This window comes from Phodopus roborovskii, unplaced genomic scaffold, assembly GCF_943737965.1.
Source record: "Phodopus roborovskii unplaced genomic scaffold, PHOROB, whole genome shotgun sequence".
Classification (NCBI taxonomy): domain Eukaryota; kingdom Metazoa; phylum Chordata; class Mammalia; order Rodentia; family Cricetidae; genus Phodopus; species Phodopus roborovskii.
The window spans coordinates 29,974,529-29,998,277 of record NW_026126434.1 but is presented as its reverse complement, the minus strand read 5'-3'; the positions used below and the strand labels follow the sequence as shown (position 1 = coordinate 29,998,277).

Sequence of the window (23,749 nt, the reverse complement as noted above, 5' to 3'; positions counted from 1 at the left end):
AGGGAAGTACGAGAGAAGTCCCAGAGGAGACGGGTGGAGAGACAAGCCAGCAGAGAGACCACCAGGCTGATCATCTGCTCAGCTATGAGCCAAAGCAGGGATTTGCAGGGTAGGGTAGGTGGACCACACAGCATCGGGAGTCAGGATGAGTCAGGCCTGGGCTGGGGAGTCAGGAGAGCAGAACTTGGGTAACCCTGGTTTGGGCTGGACATGGGGAGCAGGAAAGGAAGGGTAGGGTGGTTAACCTCTGTTCTCTCAGGAGGAAAAGCTTTTGGACTGCTCAAGGCCCAGCAGGAGGAGGGGCTGGATGAGATCAACAAGGTAAGATAAATAATCAAAGGGTTAGAGTCTGGAGGGTTCCCAGGCAGAGAGAGGTGACCCTGGCTCTGTTCTGGCCCCAATAGCAATTCCTGGATAATCCCAAATACAGCAGTGATGAGGACCTGCCCTCCAAACTGGAAGCCTTCAAAAGTGAGAAGTGTGGATGGAGAGGGAAGCTGGGGTGGGGGTGTGGGGGACATAGGGATTTACAAGAGTTGGTTTTCATAGTGGAAGAGGGCAGACTGCCTTTGTGCATCTCCTTCCTGTTTGTGGTCCTTTTCTCTGCCCTACCCATCTTACAGTCCTTACAGGCTCCTGTCCTTCACCTTCACAGACCCTCACAACCCACTATTCCTACTTCCTCTGCCCACCCCTCCCCTCCTTCCACATCTTCCACACTCTTCGGGCATTGGTTACCTCTTCCTTAAACCCCCATAACCAGCAAGTCCACTATGCTCTTTTTATTTCCTAGAGAAGTACATGGAGTTTGATCTGAATGGAAATGGAGATATTGGTGAGAAAAAGAGGGTTTGGGGGAGTGTGCAGACCTAGGCAAAAGGAGGTCTCTTCTTGTAGCATTGTCCCCTGTGGACAAGCAAAGGTCCAGTCACAGTTGACAATACAAGAGTTGGGGATGGGTGCATGGGGGTACAGGATGGCAGCAGAGGGGACCCTCCTCTCTTTCCCACCTTCAGATATTATGTCCCTGAAGCGAATGCTGGAGAAACTCGGGGTTCCCAAGACCCACCTAGAGCTAAAGAAATTAATCAGAGAGGTGTCCAGTGGGTCTGAAGAGACGTTCAGCTACTCTGACTTTCTCAGAATGATGCTGGGCAAGAGATCTGCCATCCTGAGAATGTGAGTACCCAGTTCTTTTTTTTTTTTTTTTTTTTTTTTTTTTTTTCAAGACAGGGGTTCTCTGTGTAGCTTTGGAGGTTGTCCTGGAACACACTTTGTAGACCAGGCTGGCCTTGAACTCACAGAAATCTGCCTGCCTCTGTCTCCCGAGTGCTGGGATTAAAGGGGTGCACCACCGATGTCTGGCTTGTGAGTACCCAGTTCTAACCTCCCTCAACTTCTCTGTCTTCTCCAGTCATAGCCCTAACCTTGCCCCTGGCAACCACCCTTCCTTCTTAGAGGGACTCTTCTAAGATCCTTCATTATCCACAACCCATCCATGATTCTGTTCCCACAGTCCCCAGCAGTCTTCCCTGCCCTTATTCTTCCTCCCCTTCTGCACTCTTGCCACAGCCTAAGAGCTGTTCCCTTGAGAGATGCGTCTCTGATGCCCATGTCTCTTGCAGGATTCTGATGTATGAGGAAAAAAACAAAGAACACCAGAAGCCAACTGGTCCCCCAGCCAAGAAAGCTATTTCTGAGTTGCCCTAATTGGAGGATGTCTGCATGGTGGGATGGATGGGGCATCTAATGGTAACAGCATGGAAAAAAAGAGAAGCAGTTGTGCGCCCGAGTCAAACTAAATAAATAATGCTCCCCTACCTGTGCAAGTCAGCTTTGATTTTTATTGGGGGACATCTGGCCTGGGTCTGGAGAGAAAGGAAACATCGTAGCCCTAATAATCCATCTGTCCAATATTGAATGGATTTGCTATAGTGGATAGCAGATAGAGATTCAAAATTCCAAGACAGCTTTGACCTAAAGAATAGAGATATGTGCCTGGTAGTGGTGGTCTACATCTTTACTCTCAGCACTACAGAGAGAGTTCCAGGGGAAACCCTGTCTCAACAAACAAACAAAAATAATAAATAAATAAAACAAAACAAGAAGTAAAGTTAACTTTGATGGAGTCTTCATCTCCACCTTTGTGATCCTAACAAATCATACAGCCTCTCAGGAATGAATGAGAGCTAAGCTTTTTGTTTGTGTTTTTGAGACAGGATTTCTCTGTGTAGCCCTGGTTGTCTTGAAACTCACTTGTAGACCAGGCTGGCCTGGAACTCACAGAGATCCACCTGCCTCTGCCTCCTAAGTGCTAAAGGTGTACATCACCACCACCTGGCTACTGTGCCTGGCCTACTAGAAGTCTTCAGTAAAGTTAGAAACCTGAGGGGGTGGGGCTGGAGGGATGGTTCAGTGGTTAAGAGCACCGATTGCTCTTCCAGAGGTTCTGAGTTCAATTCCCAGCACCCACATAGTGGTTCACAACCGTCTTTAATGAGATTTGGTACCCTCTTCTGACATGGAGGCAGAACACTGTACACATAATAAATAAACAAATCTAAAAACAAACAAACAAAACCCTGAGCAAGCAGATACATGGATCAAAGAACCAGTGTCTCTAAATGGAGTAATGGTCTCGTGATACTACACAGTTGAACAAATCATTGGGACCCTTGTGAGGAAAAATTATGGAGCTAAAGTTCAGTGGTAGAATGCTTGCCCACCCTAGATTCAATCCCAGTACAGCAGGTCTGCTAATGAAGGGAAGAGAGGATGCGGCAGGAGGGGGGGGGAAACATGGTATTTAGCATCTTCCAGTGGCAGAAAGTGTGGAACAGCCAAGCAAACCAGGAAAATCAGAAACCTAAGAACCAGAAGCCACAGAAGCCAGGCCTTTTCTTCTCCAAGAGGTCCAGGTAAGCAACTCTAGTCATCAGTTCAGATTCATCCCTTCTTTGTTCCTTTCTTCACTCAATGCTAGGTTGAACCCAGAACTTCCCACCACTGAGCAAACAAACACTCTGTCACTGAAATATATACCCAGCCCATATTTCTTTACTTCCAAAGAAAGCATTTCAAATACAGCAGCCCCAGCACACAAAGCCTCCCAGGTGGCTCTTCCCAGTGGTGAATCGAGAGATATGTCCTTTTCAGTAATTCCCATAGAGAGAGCCAGTAACTGTGTAAAACTTCAAGTGAGGGGTGGAGGGCTAGAAAGAGGCTCAGTAGTTAAGAGCACACACTGCTCTTGAAGAAGAAGCCAGGGCTGGGAATGGAGCTCAGAGGCCAAGCACACGACCAAAAACAAAACAAAACAAAACAAAACCAGGATTCAGTTCTGGAAGTGTGGAGCACAGTGACTCCAGTTCTAGAGGTTCTGGTACCCTCTTCTGCTGACTGTGCAGTCTGCTGACTGCACCCCACACACACATAATTAAAACTAAAGAATAAGCTCGGCATGGGTGGTACACACCTTTAATCCTAACCCTCAAGAGGCAAGGGGAGGCTTATCTTCTGTGGGTTTGGGGCCAATCTAGTCTATATAGTGAGTTCCAGGCTAGCCAGGGTGACGAAGTAGCTCAAACATAAATATTCTACACACAAATTTTATTTGGTGCTGGGAATTAAACTAAGGAACTCCAGCACACTCTTTATCAGGAAGCTATACTTCTAATTAAGGCTGAAACATTTGAAAACTAATTTTTGATGGTGTATATGTACGTGCACACGAGTGCCTAGGATGCCAAAGGCAAGGAGTCCTGGAGCTGGTGCTACAGGAGGTTTTTGAGCCATCTGATTGGGTGTTAGGAACTGAGCTCTGGTCCTTTGCAAGATCACTCACACTCAATGGTTTGGGCCGTCATCTCTCCAGTGTCCAAACCCTTCCCCTTTCTCTCTCTCTTCCCTCCTTCTCTCTGTCTTCCTTCCTTCCCTCCCTCTCTCCCCTCCCTACCCCCCCCCAAAGGTTTCACTTTGTAATTTATGCCGGCCCACACTCACTATGTAGCATAGGATGGCTTCAAACTCATGATCCTTCTGCTTCAGCTCAAAATTGCTGGGATCATGGTATCAGTGAGCAGTCCTTTTGTTCTACCTAGGTACTTATTAGTGGTAAGAAGCTCTTTAAATGCAGGTTTGGACTGGTCTTACCCCTTGTTTGCTAGCAGCAAGTGGCACCCTCTAGTGTAATGCTCTCGTGTAGCTCTTGTGTAGGTAGGGAGAGAAACTAGGATTCTTCAACTCGTCTCAACTCCTGGAATTGCAGCTTCCTTGCAGATGAGCCTGGTATCCTTCTGCCCTTGAGACCAGGCAGTATTACAGCTGTTAGCAAGGGGTATTCAGGACCCGTCCTGAAAACTTGACAGTTCTCTGGAATGCTTACAATGACTGGGGCCTGCAGTTTCTCCTTTCTGGTTGTTTATTTGTTTGTTTGTTTGTTTGTTTATGCTTTGAGCAAGGTTTCTCTGTGTAGCAGCCCTGGCTGTCCTGGAATTCACTCTGTAGACCAGGCTGACCTTGAACTCACAGAGATCCACCTGTATCTGCTGTGCTGGGATTAAAGGTGTGTACTACCACTGCCCAGCCTTTTCTGTTTAGTTTAATTATTACTTTACATACACGAATGTGTTGCCTCCTTGTGAGTCTATGCACCACATATGTGCCTGACACAAAGCCAGAAGGCGGCATCAGATCCCTAAGACTGGAATTACAGACTGTTGTGAGCCACCATTTGGGAGCTGAGAGTTGAACTCTGGTCCTCTTTAAGAGTGTGACAGATGTTCTTAACCTCTGAGCCACCTCTCTAGGTTTTTTTTGTTTGTTTTGAGGTAGCATCTTACTTTGCAGACCAGGCTGGCCTGGAACTCACAAAGATCAGCCTGCTTCTGCAGGGATTCATGGGGTGTCTCACTAGTACCTCTCTGGTTCACTATGGTTTTCTATTCTTTGGCCTAATCTTTCTGTCCTTTATACTATTGTCCTCCCCCACCCCCCTTGTTCCTGCCTACATACTCTCTCAAACTGGCTGGCTGCCTCTTCAGTTGTTTGGCAGCTTGCCTTTGCCATCTCTGTTCTGCTTTTCTCACACTGCCCCCTCAGCCCACATGACTGAAATCAGGCAAGAGACATCACCAGAGAGGAGGAGTCTTTAAGTGGGTTCTGTGTTCTAACACCGAGGAAGGCAGCACAGAAGTGCTGCCCAGGCGACTTGCGAATGAGCCCAATGTCTTTGCTAATATCCCCAGGGAACGGATAGTACAGAGAGCACCAATCACAGCCAAACTTTAATGATAACGACTCAAACTGTAAACTGCAAAACTCCCAGAATCGACCTTTAGCACCAGACCCAGCAGCATCCCTACCAAGCCACCAAATGTACACTGCTGTTTCCTTTCTGGCCTATGTGAAAATGGCAGGAGATCATCTAGAATTCATGAATGCCTGTGAGAGCAGAGAGTTTGGTACAAACGATTCGAAACAGCCCTGGCTGGGGCTATACCTTCAGGGGCTGGAGCAACCAGCTGCATTATTGTTTCTTCAACACCATGGAGTGTTCAAAAGAAAGGATGCTGGCAAAGAGTGGTCTGGCTGGCTTGACTGACAGACCTTCCTCTCAATGAAAGCCAGGGAAGGGAGGAGGGGAGAATCCAACAGATGCCTACTGGGGAGTCAAATGGCCCCATGTTCCAGTGTTTTTGCTTGTGTACAGGGAAGTGATCAGAAGGGGTGCTTAATTAAGAAATCTTAAAGAGCTTATTGCTAATACTTAGTAACAATTTAAACAGTGCTCAGCACTAGAATCCCAAGTAGGGTGCTTCAAGATTACAAGCACATGCTAATTCTTAACTGTGTCCTGCTAACTTTTCGTCTTTATTGTCTGTACTGGACAAGTGATTGCTTTATTTACACATATCAGCCTAGCACAGGCCTGCAAACTTTTGCTTCTGCTTATCTATCTTTCATACCAGAACTATATATATATCTTCTCAAAACTGAGATTTGCACCACATTTCAGTGTGTATGTGTGCGTGAGAGAGAGACAGAGAGAGATTTGGGTATATATAGAGGCCAGAGGACAACCTTGGCTGTCATTCCTCAGATGATGTCCACCTGGCTAGGCTGCCTGGCAGTGAGCCCTAGGTGATCCACCTGTCCTTGCCTCTGCATCACTGGGATTACAAGTGGATGCCAATTTCTACATTTCTACCTCCCCATCTTCTCTCTCCTCATGTTTTTACCCTCCTCTCACCAACATAGTCAGATTATCCCTTTAACTCTGCAATATCCCACACATGTTTCTGGCACTTCAAGCTGTTACTGATGGCCGTTGGAGAGATGGCTCAGTAGTTAACAGCACTTGCTGTTCTTTCAGAGAACCTGGATTGGATTCCTAGCACCTACATCTGGGAGCTCACAACCACCTGTTCCAGTTCCAGGGGATCCAACATCCTTTCCTGAGATCCACCATGAACCCACATGGTACATTTGTATACATGTAGATATCCATACACAGAAAATAAAAATAAATGAATTTCAAAAACAGTTATTTCTGGGGTTGCGGAAATGGCTCAGTGGATGAAGTACTTTGCTATGCAACCATGAAGCTGGGTGGATCATATGCGTCTGCAACTCCAGTGCTAGGCTCACTGGCCAGTCCATCTGGAATCCCTGCTCACCCATCCAACTATCCAGACTCACTGAAAGAGTATGTTTCACGAAATGAAGTATCTGCGGGAGACCTCCGAATGTCAACCTCCAGCTTGTACAACCACCCGTAAAGGCCAGTGCACCCCTCATATACATAAAAAAAAAAAATTAACAAGAAAGTGTTTACTAGGTAGGCCTGGTAATAGGCAAAGGATTTTACAGCCAAGTACTGAGAAACAAAGAGGGGAAATTAGTACTACCTTTAAAACTGAAATTTATTGTTGAAAGAACACACAATTGTCAATAACATCAACTCTAAAAGAAAACTGTTTTAAATTACCGGGCAGAAAATTAGATGTCCATTCGCTGCTAAAATTTGGGAGAGTAGGTAATTCCTAGTCTTTGTTCAAGTGATTTGCATATATTATGCAAATATCCAGAACCACTGGAAGAACGCCCACTCGAAGAAAGTCAATGATAGTCTCCTCCGGACCCTCTCATTGGCTTGCCCATCCACTTCATTTGCATTACGTGATTTAATAACTGGAAAAAGCCCGCCTCCCTGCAGCGGTTACCTCTTCTGAATGGACGCCCAGGCCTGAGACTCTTCCAGGGTCTCTGTTAACTCCGCCCTCCACTAAGTAATCCCTTCCGCTCGTCGCAGTTCTTCCCGTCCTCTCAGCTGAAAGCGTCCGGGGCCCTAAGCATCGTTTCCCTGCGTCTCTCTCCCATCCTTTCGCGGATGCACCACGCATGCGCCGTCTCTTTCTTTCCCACCATCCGTCGTGTAAATTCTGCGTCCCAACCGTCCCGCATTCCGCCTGGTCTGCGCGTCTCAACTGCCGACGCCGAGGAGCCTCGCTAGCCAACCGGCGTCCTAGCGTTGTAAGTCCCTCCCCTTTATGCAAATATCCTCCATACACGGCCTTTATTTTTTTAAAGTAGGTGGACAGCCCTGAAGCGCGGAGGGGTCGGATAGGAAAGGGGACCCGCCCTCTATGCAAATAAGGGGGCGTGCCAAGCCGCGGAGGGAGGCGGGAGGTGGGGGGTGCTCCCGGGGGCGGCGGTTGCCCGGATGGGCCGTTAGTCGGAGCCCAGCCGCGGAGTGAGCGAGGGAGACGGGAGGAGCCGAGCGCGGCGCCATCCGCCGCCATCCGCCCCCGCCCCGCCGCCATCCGCCCCGGGGAGCCTCTAAACCCGGGTCCCGGACCCCCGCGCACCCGGCCAGGTGAGTCTGGGCGATCCGGGTGCTGACGCCCTTTCCGGCGCGGGGCGGCGGCGGCGGCGGGCCGGGGGAGAAGCTGCCATTAGCCGCCGCCATCTTGTCCTCCTGCCGCCGGCCCGCCCCTCCCCCTCGGCCTGCGCCGTCGGCTCCCAGGCCGCCGTGGAGGGCCGGGGGCCGTCCGCTGCCCGGCAGCCGGCCCCTTAGGGCACGACCCCGCTCCAGGCCGCACTTCCTGCCCGCGTCGCGCCTCCGTACCCTCGGCCGGCCCGCGGCCCCTCTGCCGCCCACAGATGTGCCCTTTGAGGGTCGCTTCGTCTTACTGGATCCTGTCCTATACCACCTGGCGCAATGGTTCCTCTTCTTTCTTGTTCTCTGCGTCGAGTCACTCGCATCCTGGAGCCCGGCTTCCGCCCAGCATCTTCACCTTCCTGCATTCCCCAAGTCTCGGCTTTTTAATTTTTCCTGTTTCTCCTCCTTTCTCCCTTTTTCTTCCTGGCTGTATTGACACTGCCCCCTCCCCCCCTTCTGGTCCATTCTTGCTTCCATTATTTCCCTCCCTCCTTTCTCGCTGATTTTCTTTTTATTATTATTTCTAGTTTAAAATGTGTCTGCTCTACGATTTTTTCTGCTTTTTAACCCCCCCCCCCATCGTAGATTTCAGCTCGGCTTCCTTAACTGCCTACAGAGCAACCCCCCATCCTTCTTGTCCCTGGCTTATTGTAGAATTGTTTCCCCGATTTTGACTTTTCTCCTATGCCCGCATGCTTTCTTCCTATCTCCCATCTCTTCTTCACACTGCTCCCACCCTCAAATGAAAGCCTGGTCGCTCCAGAATGGGCTGAGATGGAGAGTTTGGCCTGCCTGAGGGCCAAGGGTCGTTAAGGAAAGAAATATCTGCTTGCGGAGAGATTTTATGAGGATAGAAAATCAAGTTGGTTCTGGTTTTGCCTCTCTGGGCCCATGGTTACAGGGTATTTTCAGGTTAGCTTTATAATGCTTTGTTTTTCGTCTGTTTTAAATAGTACATACCAGAGTCCACTACTGTTTTTCCTAGTAGCAGAATTGTCTCCCAAGAACCAAGATGGGGCAGGTAAAGGAATAGCTGGTGTGTTCTGCTTACAGGGGGTTTTGTTCAGCCTGGGAGAGTGTGTAGAGCCCCTGTTTTTAGTAAGGCTTATTCTGGCCCCAGCTCTCAGTCTGACATAGCAAGCTCATAAAAATCTTCAACCTCCTAGCATACCTTCCGTCAGACCTTCCCACATGGGATTTAAGGCTGCTGGGAATGGAACCTGGGACACAGGGCCCTGGGGCATGATTACAGAGCAGGTGTCTAATAGGTTGGCAACCCTAAATTCTCTTGCTTGATGGAGTTGTGTACCGTGTGGTTTTCTCTGGGGCTTGGACTTGGTTGTCCAATTTTATCGTTTATCTCTGATTATTGGAGGAATGAAAGATGACTACTTTGGGGATAACAAGAGATGCTGTTGCCATTTCTAAAGTGGCACAAAGGATAGAGCATTTATATCAGGAAGATACTGGTGTTTTATTTGTTTTCTTTGTCAGGATGTGTCCAGGAGAAAGGACTGGCTGTGGGAGACTATAGTAGCTTACACAAGCTAGAGAGTCATGTACCTGGTCCCTGAAGAGAATGAAGAGAGCTTCTAGGCTTTTGTCTATGAAGGGGGCAGAATCTGAGCTGCCTTCTGTCTGACCCACAGGCACCGGCTCGTTTTGGGGGAGGTGCCTGCAGGACCCAACGTACTCAATGAGCTTCCAGCGCAATGTCCGATCGCTCGGGGCCGACTGCCAAGGGGAAGGATGGAAAGAAGTATTCCTCGCTCAACTTGTTTGATACGTATAAGGGCAAATCCTTAGAGATCCAGAAACCCACTGGTGAGGGTCCTGCAAAGGTGTTAATGTTTGAAGGCTTAGTGTGTGTGGGGTGAGGTTTTCTTCAACAAAGGCGGCAAACCAGAGGAACACCCCAGTTTCATCTTTAGTGCTGAAAGGGGTGCTGGGCTCTGGGTAAAGCACTAGTCATCCTCCTGCAAAGGCGTGTTTCTGGTTTCTTGTCCTTGAACACGTAAGAATCGGAGGGAAAGAAATGTGGATTTGCAAAGATCTGGGGCCAGCTTGCTCCACGCAGGCTCTGGATCAACCATCTCACAGATAAACACTGATTGTAACATATCTCACCTTTCTCGGGAGAGTTTAGAGATCATTATTGAGTGATGGAATGCCTCCTGAGAGAAATCTGTAGTGAAAAGGTAGTAGAATGTTGAGGCTTATCTAAATGGGATCTGTGGGTGGGAGACTATTAGGCATTTTTGACCTTTTCTCCACATTTTCTTCAGTTGCCCCTCGACATGGCCTGCAGAGTCTCGGAAAAGTTGCCATTGCCCGGCGTATGCCACCCCCAGCCAACCTTCCAAGCCTGAAAGCCGAGAACAAAGGCAATGACCCAAATGTCTCACTAGTGCCGAAAGACGGAACAGGATGGGCAAGCAAACAGGAGCAGTCCGACCCCAAGAGGTAGACAGGGACCTGGGGAACCTGGAATGATGAATCTTTCAGCTTGGAACTTAAGAATATATTAAGGCGTGGTCTGTCCTAGACACATAAGAGCCAGAGACAAAGAGAGGACTACATTTTGCACCTAGTTATGTTAGATGGCAAAGAAATGAAACCTTAAGCTTAGATGGAGAAAAAGAATAACTAGACAGAACCAGTCTGCTGAGTTATTTTGTCCTAGTATTTGTAGATGATAGTGATAGGCTAGGGTCAGTTCCAACTTTGGACCAGTTAGAGAACTAAAGCAGAGGCTTCTCACACTTGGGTAAACTTTCCATCCTGCTATTCCTTCAGTTCCGATGCCTCAACCGCTCAGCCGCCGGAATCGCAGCCACTGCCGGCTTCGCAGACGCCTGCCTCCAACCAGCCGAAACGACCCCCAACAGTCCCAGAGGTACTAGGAGCACCTGGAGGGTTGGAAGAAAAGTGATGTTTTCCTCCTCATAACCATTTATTACCTTTGCTTCCCCAGAACACTCCTTCGGTTCCAAGCGGGGTAAAGTCCTGGGCACAAGCCAGTGTCACCCACGGAGCGCATGGAGATGGTGAGTTGAAGAGTGTGTGAGGCCTGGGCAGTGGTGGTACACATCCTTAATCCCAGCACTTGGAAGGAAGTCACTGTGGGAGGCAGGAGCCCTGCATACCTTCGGGAAAGATCTTTGATCTTTTGTCAAAATATCCTCCTCCCAGTACTCCAGAGCCTTCTACTCAGTATACATGCTCAGGGAGTGAACTCCTGTCTGAATTATGCCCTCATTTCCATAGGTGGAAGGGCATCAAGCCTACTGTCGCGATTCTCTCGAGAGGAATTTCCGACCCTGCAGGCGGCTGGCGACCAGGACAAGGCTGCCAAGGAAAGGGAGTCTGCCGAACAGTCGTCTGGGCCCGGACCAAGCCTCCGCCCCCAAAGTGAGTGGCTTCCTTGTGTGAGTGAGTGGTTGCTTGTAATCAGGATAGTGCCTGTTTCATGGAAGAGCTGAATGCTGTGTGAATCACTTTCCTCCACATCATTTTTGGTGCATTCACTTGCCCCAACAGTAGAAACTTATCTCTTCCCTCTCTGCATTTTCCAAAATACAGATTCTACAACTTGGAGGGACGGAGGTGGGCGTGGCCCTGATGAACTGGAGGGCCCGGACTCCAAACTTCATCATGGTCATGATCCCCGGGGTGGGCTGCAGCCTTCAGGCCCACCCCAGTTCCCTCCCTACCGCGGAATGATGCCGCCCTTTGTGAGTTTGGCTGTTTAGTCTTGGAGTGGTTTCACTAAAGGCAGAGTGTTAGGATTTAGGCAAAGTTCAAGGCCAGCCTGGTCTGCAGATCTAGTTCCAGGATAGCCAGGGCTGTTAACACAGAGAAACTGTTGGGGGCGGGTGAGTCAGGACTTAGTCATTGGAGAACATAGTTAGAAAGTAGACCCCCCGTGAAATGGGGGTAGTGGTGGTGCACATCTTCAATCCCAACACTTAGGAGGTGGAGGCAGGTGGAACTCAGTGAGTTTGAGGACAGCCAGGGCTAAACAGAAATCCTCTTGGGGTGGGGAGTAGACGCCAGTAAAACAAGGATGGGAGGATGAGATGTTTAAAAGGCTGGCAGGCTATTTATCCCTCTTAGCAGCCACTGTTGGGCCTTTTTACAGATGTATCCCCCGTATCTCCCATTCCCTCCGCCCTACGGACCCCAGGGGCCTTATCGATACCCGACTCCAGATGGGCCTGGGTAAGCTGTCCAATGTCTGGGTTTGTTCCTGGGGACAGTGTGAGGCTGACTGGGGAGAGGTGTGTTTTCTACCCAGGAGGTTCAGCTTTGTATGTGATTCTACTAAATGCTGTTTTTAACATTGTACCTCCCCTCTTTTTTCATTTCCATACACAGCCGTTTTCCCCGAGTGGCGGGCCCCCGGGGCTCAGGGCCGCCAATGCGCCTTGTAGAGCCTGTGGGTCGGCCTTCTATTCTTAAAGAGGATAATCTCAAAGAATTTGACCAGTTGGACCAGGAAAATGATGATGGTTGGGCAGGTGAATATGGGTATTATTAAAATGTGATGAGGAAATAATGGGTCATGCAAGAGAAAAGCAGGTGTGAGAAGGTAAAGGGTGTGTGGTAGAAAGCCAATGCTACAGAGCCCTGAGAGAAGTGAGGGTAACAGGGCTTGGTTGGGAGTGGATGGGGTGGGGATAGTTAGCATTGAATGATTTTTCTTTTGTAGTTCCAGGCTGTTTGCTTTGTTTGGGGAAAGTATGAGCTTGGAGAGCAGACTGCTTGGTTTACTTACTGTCCATTTTCTTTCACCTCAGGGGCCCATGAGGAGGTTGACTACACTGAAAAGCTCAAGTTCAGTGATGAAGAAGATGGGCGAGACTCTGATGAGGAGGGAGCTGAGGGCCAGTGAGTTAGGGCACCAGAGGAGAAAAGGGGGCTCTATTTCTGGTGTAAAGGGCTGGTTACAGCAGAGTTTAAATACACTGTGATCTGCCCACAGCAAGGACTCCCAATCAGCTGCTGGTGAGGAGCCTGAAGCAGATGGCAAAGAGGACACATCCCCTGGCAGCCAGCCACCTCCTCCCAAGACAGCCTGGGCAGAGAACTCTCGGCCTCCAGAAATGGAGCCAGTTCCTGCCACACCAAAACCTCCCCCACCTCCACCTCACCGGGGTCCCGTGGGGAACTGGGGCCCCCCTGGGGACTACCCAGTGAGTATCTGCAGTGAGGGTTGAGAGGGGCAGTTGTGGGAGCCATCAGCTGAATAATAAATAATAAGCACTAATAAGAAGCTAGAGGGGGCCTATGTAGCATCTCAGAAAGCTTGGGAACTTTGCTTCTGGAGCATTTGGGGAGAAGAGTTGGGATGCTGGGAAGGAAGGCCTGCATGTTTAGGTCTCCAGAAGAGCAGAGGGTGAGGAATTTGTCTCCAAAGGCCATTAACTTAAAGGCCTGGTTCTTCCTATTGATGGATTAGTTGGTTGATCTTTGAAAGAGGTAGTGGAAGGTATAATGACTGACGTGCCTGGCCTGATGGGTCTGCCCATTGCCAGGATCGTGGGGGTCCTCCCTGCAAACCCCCAGCACCTGAAGATGAGGATGAAGCATGGCGGCAACGTCGGAAGCAGTCTTCCTCGGAGATCTCCCTGGCAGTGGAGCGGGCCCGAAGGCGACGAGAAGAGGAAGAGCGACGCATGCAGGAGGAGCGGCGGGCAGCCTGTGCTGAGAAACTCAAGCGGCTCGATGAGAAGTTTGGGGCTCCTGACAAGCGGCTGAAAGCAGAACCTGCCGCCCCACCTGTTACCCCTCCTGCACCAGCTCCACCACCTGCAGTCCCCAAAGAACTCCCTGCTCCTCCAGCTCAGCCGCCAGCACCAGCCCCAACACCAGAGAAAGAACCTGAAGAGCCAGCACAAGCCCCTCCTGTGCAGTCCACCCCCAGTCCAGGTGTGGTTCCAGTTCCCACTCTGGTGAGTGGTGGTGGCACTGCCGGTAGCACCAGCAGTGGCAGCTTGGAAGCCAGCCCAGGTATGGAGAAAGGGATAGGCTCTTCTAGGCGCTTGGCTTGTGGGGCACTAACTGCATAGGATGGGTATCACTGGAAGAAAGTGATAGTTTCATTGCATGTATGAGGTGGGAAGAAAGGGTCTGTCATTGGGATGTCTGGGGGAGGATCAGAACCCATTTTTGCAGAGCCTAAAGTGTAGCAGAGCTTGCATTTTCTGATGGTGTCACAGGAGTACTTAAGGCCTTGAAGTGTTGTCCTGGGTGGGCATTAATATAGTTGATATTTAAGTTGAAAACTGAAGTGGGGGTTGAAAACTTAAGCGCGAGAAGGGGGTTGGAGCTTCTGGGGATATTCTTTGACGGTTTTGATGGACCAAGTCAGTCTGTTCTTCAATGCAGTGGAGCCCCAACTGCCTTCAAAAGAGGGTCCAGAGCCACCAGAAGAGTCTCCTCCACCTACCACACCCCCAGCCCCAAAGGTTGAACCTAAGGGTGATGGGGTTGGCCCTACTCGCCAGCCTCCCAGCCAGAATTTGGGCTACCCCAAATACCAGAAGTCATTGCCACCTCGCTTCCAGAGGCAGCAGCAGGTAAGGTCAGCTCTTCTCCTCTGGCTGTTTTTGTCTCTTCACCATCCTCAAGAGACATCTTAAGACCTGTGTTCACCTCTTTTGTGTTAGCACAGTCCATCTACTCCATGACTTTACTTTTCCTCTGCTGATGCCTTTTCCATCCTGTGTTGTTCTGGCAGGAGCAGCTCCTGAAGCAGCAGCAGCAGCAATGGCAGCAGCAGCAGCAGCAGCAAGGCACTGCCCCTCCTGCCCCAGTGCCCCCGTCACCACCACAGCCTGTGACCCTAGGGACTGTACCTGCCCCACAGGCACCACCCCCACCCCCCAAAGCCCTGTATCCAGGTGCTCTGGGCCGGCCCCCACCAATGCCTCCAATGAACTTTGACCCCCGCTGGATGATGATTCCTCCTTATGTGGACCCTCGACTTCTTCAGGGCCGGCCCCCTCTGGACTTCTACCCTCCTGGTGTGCATCCCTCTGGTGAGGTTCCATGGGAATGGAGTGATGGGGAACTCCCTATTCCCAGGAGGGGTCACTCTTGTTTGTGTGACAGATTGCCAGGGTTGTGTGTCTGTTTAGCACTTCTGAGAGTCTTGTGATAACTGTGCTGCTTGATTACTTCATAGAGAAACTGTTTTCACAAGAAAAGACAGACTCCAGACCATGTGCAGGTGGTGCCTGCTTGCATGGGGAAAGCACTTTTTGGTGTGGAAGGCCTGTGACAGGGTAGTTTCCTTGTTTTCTTAGGTCTGGTTCCCCGGGAACGTTCTGACAGTGGGGGCTCAAACTCAGAGCCATTTGAACGCCATGCACCCCCTCTATTACGGGAACGGGGCACCCCACCAGTGGACCCCAAGTTGGCCTGGGTAGGAGACGTCTTTACCACCACACCCACTGACCCTCGCCCTCTTACCTCACCACTGCGCCAGGCAACTGATGAGGATGACAAGAGTATGAGGTGAGTTGCTAGGGAGGAACTGACGCAGGGCTGAGTGTGATGTGTTATCTGAGTGATGAAATCCCATGGAAGGGGTGTCTAAGCACTGAGTGCTCTCCGGGTGTGCTTGTGCTTGCCCTCATCCTGACAAACTCTGTTTCTCTTCAGGAGCGAGACTCCTCCAGTACCTCCGCCCCCACCTTATCTGGCTAATTACCCAGGTTTTCCAGAGAATGGAGCCCCTGGGCCCCCAGTCTCTCGATTCCCTCTGGAAGAGCCAGCCCCCCCAGGACCCCGTCCACTACCCTGGCCCCCAGGCAATGATGAGGCTGCCAAGATACAAGCTCCACCACCCAAGAAGGAACCCCCCAAGGAGGAACTGCCACAGGTGTCAGGACCGGAAGCTGGCAGAAAGCCTGCCCGTGGAGGTGGAGGCCAAGGCCCACCGCCACCACGCAGAGAAAATCGTACTGAGACTCGCTGGGGCCCTCGCCCAGGCAGCTGCCGTCGTGGAATCCCTCCAGAGGAGCCAGGTGTCCCTCCTCGTCGAGCTGGGCCTATAAAGAAACCACCACAACCTGTGAAAGTCGACGAGCTGCCTCCTAAATCTGTAGAACAGGGGGATGAAACCCCCAAGGTTCCAAAACCTGATTCACTCAAGACAGCTAAGGGGAAGGTGGGCCCCAAGGAAACCCCACCGGGTGGGAATCTTTCTCCTGCACCTAGGCTTCGGAGGGACTATTCCTATGAAAGACTAGGCCCTGCATCTTGCCGAGGTCGGGGCCGAGGCGAGTATTTTGCCAGAGGAAGGGGCTTTCGGGGGACCTATGGGGGCCGGGGTCGGGCAGCCCGGAGCCGAGAATTCCGAAGTTATAGGGAGTTCCGAGGAGACGACGGGCGTGGTGGTGGTGGTGCAGGAGGACCAAACCACCCCTCTGTTCCCCGAGGCCGCACTGCCAGTGAGACAAGGAGTGAGGGTTCAGAGTATGAAGAAATCCCTAAGAGACGCCGCCAGCGTGGCTCTGAAACGGGCAGTGAGACCCACGAGAGCGACCTGGCCCCCTCTGACAAGGAAGCCCCTCCACCCAAGGAGGGAGTGCTCGCTCAGGTCCCCCTTGCCCCACCGCCACCAGGAGCTCCCCCATCACCAGCCCCAGCCCGATTCTCCACTGCCCGGGGTGGGCGAGTCTTTACTCCAAGAGGAGTGCCATCGCGTCGTGGCCGAGGTGGGGGGCGGCCCCCGCCTCCTGTTTGCTCAGGCTGGAGTCCTCCAGCCAAGTCCCTGGTTCCAAAGAAACCTCCAACGGGTTCTGTGCCCCCAAGTAAGGACCCTTTGAAAGAGAAGCTGACCTCAGGACCTCTGTCCCCCATGTCCCGAGGCGGCAACGTGGGTGTAAGCATGGAAGATGGGGAGCGACCCCGACGGAGGCGGCATGGCCGAGCTCAGCAGCAGGATAAGCCTCCTCGTTTCCGGAGGCTGAAACAAGAACGTGAAAATGCCGCCAGAGGAGCTGATGTCAAGCCCCCTTCCATAGCCCTCCCAGCCTCTGTCCCTGGACCCGAGGAGACTCTGACAACCGCCACTGTTCCCCCACCCCCTCGCCGCACAGCTGCTAAGTCTCCTGATCTGTCAAACCAGAACTCGGACCAAGCCAATGAGGAATGGGAGACTGCATCAGAGAGCAGCGACTTTGCCAGCGAGCGCAGGGGTGACAAGGAGACATCCCCAGCAGCACTTATGACCTCTAAAGCTGTGGGAACTCCTGGGGCCAGTGCAGGTGGATCTGCACCAGGCATTTCAACCATGTCTCGTGGAGAGCTGAGTCAGCGAGCCAAGGATTTGAGCAAGCGGAGCTTCTCAAGTCAGCGGCCAGGCATGGATCGTCAAAACCGCCGCCCGGGCCCTGGGGGCAAGACTGGCGGTGGTGGCAGTAGTGGAGGTGGTGGCTCAGGCCCTGGGGGACGGAGCGGCCCAGGACGAGGGGATAAGAGGAGCTGGCCCTCTCCCAAGAACCGAAGGTAAGGGTAGATTGTGTGTTACAGTTGCTGGGGTGAGGGGGGTGTAGTGAGGGTGGGTGCCAGGGGGTTGGAGGCCTCTGGATATGTCAGGTATCAAGAGGCACCATAGTTTCTTCACCTTGCTAAGGGCAGTTAACAGTGTGTTCCCGCTCTAGATTTTAGTTCACCTTTGTAAACAGGGAACTTGGAAAGGGATTTTTTTGGGAGAGGACAGGATGCCGGTGTAGAAGCACTTGACTACTAGGGACAGAGTAAGAGTTCAGTGAGCCCTGGAGCTGATGCTCTGTTTTCTCCAGCCGTCCTCCTGAGGAGCGGCCCCCGGGGCTTCCTCTGCCTCCACCGCCCCCCAGTAGTTCTGCTGTCTTCCGCCTGGACCAAGTTATCCACAGCAACCCTGCTGGTATCCAACAGGCTCTGGCCCAACTTAGCAGCCGCCAAGGAAATGTAACTGCACCAGGGGGGCACCCAAGGCCTAAGCCTGGGCCTCCCCAAGCCCCTCAGGGCTCCTCCCCTCGGCCCCCAACCCGTTTTGACCCCCCGAGGGCCAGCAACGTCAACAGTTCTGGTAAGCTGGAGGCAAGCAGGTGGGAATGACCATGCCCAAAGGTCAGGTGCTGGAGTGGGGAGCAGAAGTTTGGCCTGGGGCCCCTGTTACTGGGTTCAGCGGTGCACAGAGCTGGAAGGGCTGGGAGGTGGAGTCGGGACAGCAAGCTAGGGTCAGAGGTACACTGAGGTAGATGTGCTGACAGTTCTCCCCTCTTCCCCAGACCCCCACTTCGAGGAGCCAGGGCCGATGGTGAGGGGGGTGGGCGGGACTCCCCGGGACTCTGCCGGGGTTAATCCCTTCCCCCCGAAACGGCGGGAGCGGCCTCCCCGAAAACCGGAGCTACTGCAGGAGGTGAGGGATGGGGCTGGAGATTGGGCTTCATTGCACCTCCCACCTTTGAAGGTTCTTGCTTATGCTTTCTATATACTTTGCTGCGTTCTGTTAAGCTCTTGCCCCAGAATCTCATTATTCATCACCACTTGTCTCCCACTGTCTCCCCTACTGCTGCTCCTCACTCTGCCCCAGCTCATTTGTGTTTTGCCCTTCTTTCTGGGTTTTCTCTTTTTAGGAATCTGTGCCAGCTTCTCATAGCTCTGGATTCTTAGGCTCTAAGCCTGAGGTCCCAGGCCCTCAGGGAGAATCCAGAGATTCAGACACAGAAGCCCTAACTCCTCACATCTGGAATCGTTTACATAATGGTGAGTGAAGCTGGTGGAGGTAAAGACGGGAATGGGGACAGGGGTACGAGGTGGGCCTGAGGACTGTTCTTACTGCCTGCTTCATGGTTGCTGTTCTCCAGCCACAAGCGGAAAGAGTTACCAACCTGGCCCCATAGAGTCCTGGATGGAACCCCTGAGTCCCTTCGAGGACGTGGCAGCCACAGAGGTGAGTGGGGGTGGCAGCGATTTCGTTGTGTGTTGGTCATGTCTCTTTATCTGTCCTAACTCTCGTTCAGTTTGTTGTGTGTGTGCACCTGTTGGGTCAGTGTTTTCTGCTCTAACTTAACTATTCCCTCACTTCTCAGATGAGTCAGTCTGACAGTGGGGTAGACCTGAGTGGAGATTCTCAAGTGTCATCAGGTCCCTGCAGCCAGCGAAGTTCCCCTGATGGAGGACTTAAGGGGTCAGCAGAGGGACCCCCCAAGCGGCCTGGAGGACCCTCACCCCTGAATAGTGTTCCTGGTGAGGCTGCATCTGGCTCTGAACCCTCTGAACCTCCTAGGAGACGACCACCTGCTCCCCATGAAGGGGACAGAAAGGTAAAAGGCTTACTTGGCTCTGTCTTTCTGCCTTTCTTTGCCAGTGTGTTGTGGTATTTCTTGGTTTGTTTTTCTGTCACCCACCAACTGTAACTTTGTTGTTTGCCAATCTAGGAACTGCCCCGGGAGCAGCCTCTGCCCCCTGGTCCCATTGGCACAGAAAGATCGCAGCGCACAGACAGAGGCCCAGAGCCAGGCTCCCTCCGGTCAGCCCACCGAACTGGCTCTCAAGTTGAGTTTGGCACTACCAACAAGGTGTGAATGGGCAGAACTTGGACTTGTCCTGGGTTGGGTACTGAGAGTAATGACAGGTGGGATGAAGTTTGAATTGTGGGACAATCGCTCCCCCCCCCCCCATGTTATAGGACTCAGACTTGTGCCTAGTGGTAGGAGATGCTTTAAAAGGAGAGGAAGAGTTGACAGCATCAGTCACACAGGTAGGTAGAATGGGTTTGGCGGGAGGGAGCTTTGTGAATCTTGAGGAAGATAAATAAGAATGAGCATCTGGAACAGCAGTTCTCAATCCTCCTGGTGCTACAGCCTTTAAATCAGCTCCCCATGTCATGGTGACCCCAACCATACAATTTTGTTGTTGCTTCACTACTGTAGTTTTGCTATTGTTAAGAATTGTGATGTGGGGATTGGAGACCTGACCCAGTGGTTAAGAGCACTGGCTGCTCTTCAGAGGTCCTGAGTTCATTTCCCAACACCCACAATGTGGCTCACAACCATCTGTAATGGGATCTGTATATATAGTAAAACTTAAAAATCACAATGTAATATCTGATATAGAACCCCTGTGAAAGGGTTATTCACCCTCAAAGGGATCACAGCCTGCAGGTTGAGAACTGCTGGTTTAGATTGTAAGGCTTCCTTCTTGACAAGGCTTCTTTTGGCCAGGCCGTTCCCATACCTAGAGACTGGGAGCTGCTTCCCAGTGCTTCTGCTCCAGCTGAGCCACAATCCAAGAGCCTGGGTTCAGGGCACTGTGGTCCAGAGCCCAGCCCTTCAGGTCAGCGCCTATACCCTGAGGTCTTCTACGGCAGTCCTGGGCCTCCCAGTTCCCAAGTAAGTCCCTTTTTTCATCATTTGCCTCCTTGCTACTTGCCCTTTCCCTTTTCCTTCTTTTGAAATGGCCTATAACAAATTATATAAACCAGGATGGCCTCAAACTCTTGATATTCACCTGCATGTACCTGCCAGGTGCTGGGATTAAAGATGCAACCTACCAGCATACCCAGGAGATATTTGGTTTTGTCTGAGTTTGTGTGTACATGCGCGTGTGTGCTCATGCCAATGCATGTAGAGGTCAGAACAACTCTACAGCACTGCCTCCACCCCTTTACATGGATGGGTTCCAGGTTACCAAGTGTCAGCAGCAGGTGCCTTTGCCGGCTGAGCTCTCTCCTGTCCTCAGATTGGTTGATTATGAAACATTTCATTGTATCTACTTTTCTGTTTCTAAAGAGGCTTTTTGTTCAGGAATTTATGTTTTTGATGGCATGTTGTTAGGTTTCCCATTGCTTTGAGAAAAACCTGCGGTTTCGAAGGTTCTTTATGGTAGGTCCATGGTGTAGTAGGGTGGCATGATGGAACAGATCAGTTACTCTCAGTGACCAGGAAGTGTGAGAGGGGGTTCTTTATCTTATGCTGTAGAGCTGGCACAGGTTTGGCTGTTCTAGAGGTCCCGAGTTCAATTCCCACATGGTGGCTCACAACCATCTATAATGAGATCTGGTGTGCAGGCATACATGCAGACAGAACACTGTATACATAATAAATAGATCTTTTTTAAAAAAAGATTTATCTTGCTGGGTAGTGATAGTGCACAGCTTTTAACCCCAACCAACACTGGGGAAGGCAGAGGCAAGTAGTTCCAGGACAGCCAGAGCTACATAGAGAAACCTAGTTTTGTTATTGTTTTTTAACATGCATTGATGTGATGCCTATATTTGTCTGCACAGCCAGTGTACTTAACCAGTGAGGGATTTCTCTAGCCTTTTTTTTAATGTGTATTCAGTGGGTATGTACACATGATTACAGGTACCCACGAGGCCAGAGGTGTCTGCTCTCCATAGAGCTAGAGTTATCTCTCCAGCCCCTACGCATGCCCTCTTCTCATTTTATTTTGACATAGTCCAGCCATGTTATCCAAACTGCCTTTGAGTTTACTGTGTAGTATGAGCTGGCCTTAAACTTGCTAGTTGTCCACTTTGCCATCAGCCTCCCTAGGAACAGATCCCAACCACCAGACAGGCTCCTTTGTTAATAAGCTCCTTTGTTACTTAACTCACTTTCATTCTGTCCAGGCCCTTGGCCTGCAGGATGGTGCTGCCCACCTTTAGGTGGTTCCTCTTCCCCTTGGTTAACCTTCTCCTGAGACATACAAACACAAAGTGTACTTTTCCATTGCCTATGTGTCTCTCAATCTTGTTGAAAACCAAGATTACCCATCACACTATGATAGAGATCAGATCTGGGGCTTGTGTGGCAGTGAAGCCTCTACCTCTCTGCTTCATATATATCCAGTCCAAGTTAGCTTTTCCTGACTAAAGAAACTAGAACTGTTTTCACCTTGCTGTCCTCCATCAGGTCTCTGGGGGTGCCATCGATTCTCAGTTACATCCCAACAGTGGAGGCTTCCGTCCTGGGACACCCTCATTGCACCAGTACAGGTAAAACTAGATTCCTGTAGACCTCTGAAGGGAAATGTAAATAGATTCCAGGAGAGAGGGTACCAAAGAATAGAGATTAAGGCACCACTCAAATTTAAGAGACTAACATCTCCTTAACTTCTTTTCAGGTCACAGCCCCTGTATCTACCCCCAGGTCCAGCTCCTCCCTCAGCGCTGCTCTCTGGGGTAGCTCTCAAGGGCCAGTTTCTGGATTTCTCAGCACTGCAAGCTACAGAGCTGGGGAAGTTGCCTGCTGGAGGAGTTCTCTACCCTCCACCATCCTTCCTCTACTCTGCAGCTTTCTGCCCCAGCCCTTTGCCTGACCCACCCTTGCTTCAGGTATGCAGTGGGAAGGGTGCCCTTGGGGGGCCTGACCTGGTCTGGGACTCCTTCAGCCCAGATTATAAATATGAGCCCATCCCACCTGCGAGTTGACCTTTTTCCTACTTCCTAACAGGTACGCCAGGATCTGCCATCCCCTTCAGATTTTTACTCTAATCCTCTACAGCCTGGTGGTCAAAGTGGCTTCCTTCCTTCGGGAGCCCCTGCCCAGCAGGTATCTTGATGTCCTGCTGCCTCTGGCTTTATTTGGATTTTCCCACATGCTTTCCTGCCCTAATGGGCTCAACTGGGATATCTTGTTGTAGATGCTTCTACCTGTGGTAGACTCACAGCTGCCAGTGGTGAACTTTGGCTCCCTGCCGCCAGCGCCACCACCTGCTCCACCCCCCCTTTCTCTGTTACCTGTGGGTCCTGCTCTGCAGCCCCCCAGCCTGGCTGTGCGGCCCCCACCTGCTCCTGCTCCTCGGGTCTTGCCTTCATCTGCCAGGCCCTTCCCCCCTAGCCTGGGGCGAGCAGAGGTAAGGTGTGAGGTATAGCAACTGAGTAGTGATTGCATCTTGAATGATAGCAAAGTGGAAGGATTCAGACAGGAATTTCATAAGGTGAATTATTTCTGTCTTCAGCTACACCCAGTAGAACTAAAACCTTTCCAGGATTATCGAAAGCTGAACAGCAACCTTGGTGGTCCTGGGTCATCTCGGACTCCCCCAACTGGAAGGTAAAACAGGAATGGGGTGTAGACTCCATCCTCAGGTATTTTCTTTGAAACCAGGACAGTCCTGGGCTTGCCTTGAGCAAATTTCTTCCCTTAGGCCCTTCTCTGGTCTCAACTCCCGTCTCAAGGCCCCACCTCCCACTTATAGCGGAGTATTCCGAACTCAGCGCATCGACCTCTACCAACAGGTAAAGGAGAACCTTGTGACCCCCAGCCTTAGCTCAGGTTCCATCCTGAGCTCCTGAAGGATTACTTACTTTTCCGCATGTACCCATCCTTAGGGCTCCCCACCTGATGCCCTGCGCTGGATGCCGAAGCCTTGGGAAAGGACAGGGCCACCTTCTCGAGAAGGGCCTCCCCGAAGAGCAGAGGAGCCTGGGTCCCGGGGGGACAAGGAACCTGGATTGCCCCCACCCCGCTGAGGGAGTTCCCTTTGACCCCCACCCCCGGGGCTTGTATATAGATTATAAATATATAAGGGGGAAGGGGTGGGTAGGGAGGGGTTGTGGGTCTGGAGCCTCACTTCCCCTCTTCTCTTCCCCTGGTCCCCCATCCCTGGGGCTGTTTGTTAAAAAAGAATAAAAGTATTAAAAAAAAAAAAGGGGGGGGGAAGTTATTTGGGGTTTAGTTAGCTGTGATGTTTTACAGTATGTATGCAGTAGGTTCAGTAAGAACTATGCACTTCAGTATTCCAGAATTAGGGATTTTATCTGGGCTCAAATAAGGAAAGCTGCTTGTACCAGTGGAAATC

At 51.2% G+C, this 23,749-nt stretch overlaps 2 protein-coding genes and 1 non-coding gene across 5 annotated transcripts; all 3 read left to right on the top strand.

Annotated features, from left to right (window-relative positions):
* Positions 1-19: 19 nt before the first annotated feature.
* Aif1 (allograft inflammatory factor 1) lies at positions 20-1,833 on the top strand. 2 transcript variants are annotated; one of them, XM_051187357.1, is made up of 6 exons: positions 20-109; positions 260-321; positions 405-471; positions 794-835; positions 1,017-1,179; positions 1,626-1,833. In XM_051187357.1, the coding sequence occupies exons 1-6, from the start codon at positions 85-87 to the stop codon at positions 1,708-1,710; spliced, it is 444 nt and encodes a 147-aa protein (XP_051043314.1). In that variant the 5' UTR covers positions 20-84; the 3' UTR covers positions 1,711-1,833. The 2 variants fall into 2 exon arrangements, with proteins under 2 accessions (XP_051043314.1, XP_051043315.1); XM_051187358.1 differs by lacking the exon at positions 794-835.
* Positions 1,834-7,408: 5,575 nt separating this feature from the next.
* On the top strand, positions 7,409-23,588 carry Prrc2a (proline rich coiled-coil 2A). 2 transcript variants are annotated; one of them, XM_051187310.1, is made up of 31 exons: positions 7,409-7,533; positions 9,592-9,766; positions 10,228-10,405; positions 10,739-10,838; positions 10,917-10,989; positions 11,210-11,353; positions 11,525-11,676; positions 12,084-12,163; positions 12,320-12,462; positions 12,742-12,832; positions 12,927-13,137; positions 13,480-13,954; positions 14,333-14,523; positions 14,685-14,985; positions 15,253-15,463; positions 15,611-17,461; positions 17,758-18,026; positions 18,229-18,359; positions 18,577-18,706; positions 18,808-18,893; positions 19,033-19,266; positions 19,381-19,521; positions 19,632-19,703; positions 20,167-20,334; positions 21,859-21,941; positions 22,070-22,280; positions 22,399-22,497; positions 22,589-22,801; positions 22,907-23,001; positions 23,096-23,186; positions 23,280-23,588. In XM_051187310.1, exons 2-31 carry the CDS (start codon positions 9,655-9,657, stop codon positions 23,418-23,420), a joined length of 6,477 nt encoding a protein of 2,158 aa, XP_051043267.1. In that variant the 5' UTR covers positions 7,409-7,533; positions 9,592-9,654; the 3' UTR covers positions 23,421-23,588. The 2 variants fall into 2 exon arrangements, with proteins under 2 accessions (XP_051043267.1, XP_051043266.1); XM_051187309.1 differs by lacking the exon at positions 7,409-7,533 and adding an exon at positions 7,728-7,876 and having other exon boundaries at positions 23,280-23,587.
* On the top strand, positions 9,914-10,044 carry LOC127224439 (small nucleolar RNA SNORA38). The gene has a single exon (XR_007834716.1). It is a non-coding gene; the product is annotated as a small nucleolar RNA SNORA38 (small nucleolar RNA).
* Positions 23,589-23,749: the final 161 nt, after the last annotated feature.

What these genes read in the sequence shown, in the direction of transcription:
- Aif1 (XM_051187357.1), top strand. Translation starts at nt 85, where the DNA reads ATGAGCCAAAGCAGGGATTTGCAGG. An exon ending in CCAAAGCAGGGATTTGCAGG is followed by an intron (nt 110 to 259) that starts GTAGGGTAGGTG and finishes CTGTTCTCTCAG; the next exon opens with GAGGAAAAGCTTTTGGACTG. An exon ending in GGCTGGATGAGATCAACAAG is followed by an intron (nt 322 to 404) that starts GTAAGATAAATA and finishes TGGCCCCAATAG; the next exon opens with CAATTCCTGGATAATCCCAA.
- Prrc2a (XM_051187310.1), top strand. Translation starts at nt 9,655, where the DNA reads ATGTCCGATCGCTCGGGGCCGACTGCCAAGGGGAAGGATGGAAAGAAG. An exon ending in GCTTCCAGAGGCAGCAGCAG is followed by an intron (nt 14,524 to 14,684) that starts GTAAGGTCAGCT and finishes TTGTTCTGGCAG; the next exon opens with GAGCAGCTCCTGAAGCAGCA. An exon ending in CCCTCTCCCAAGAACCGAAG is followed by an intron (nt 17,462 to 17,757) that starts GTAAGGGTAGAT and finishes TGTTTTCTCCAG; the next exon opens with CCGTCCTCCTGAGGAGCGGC.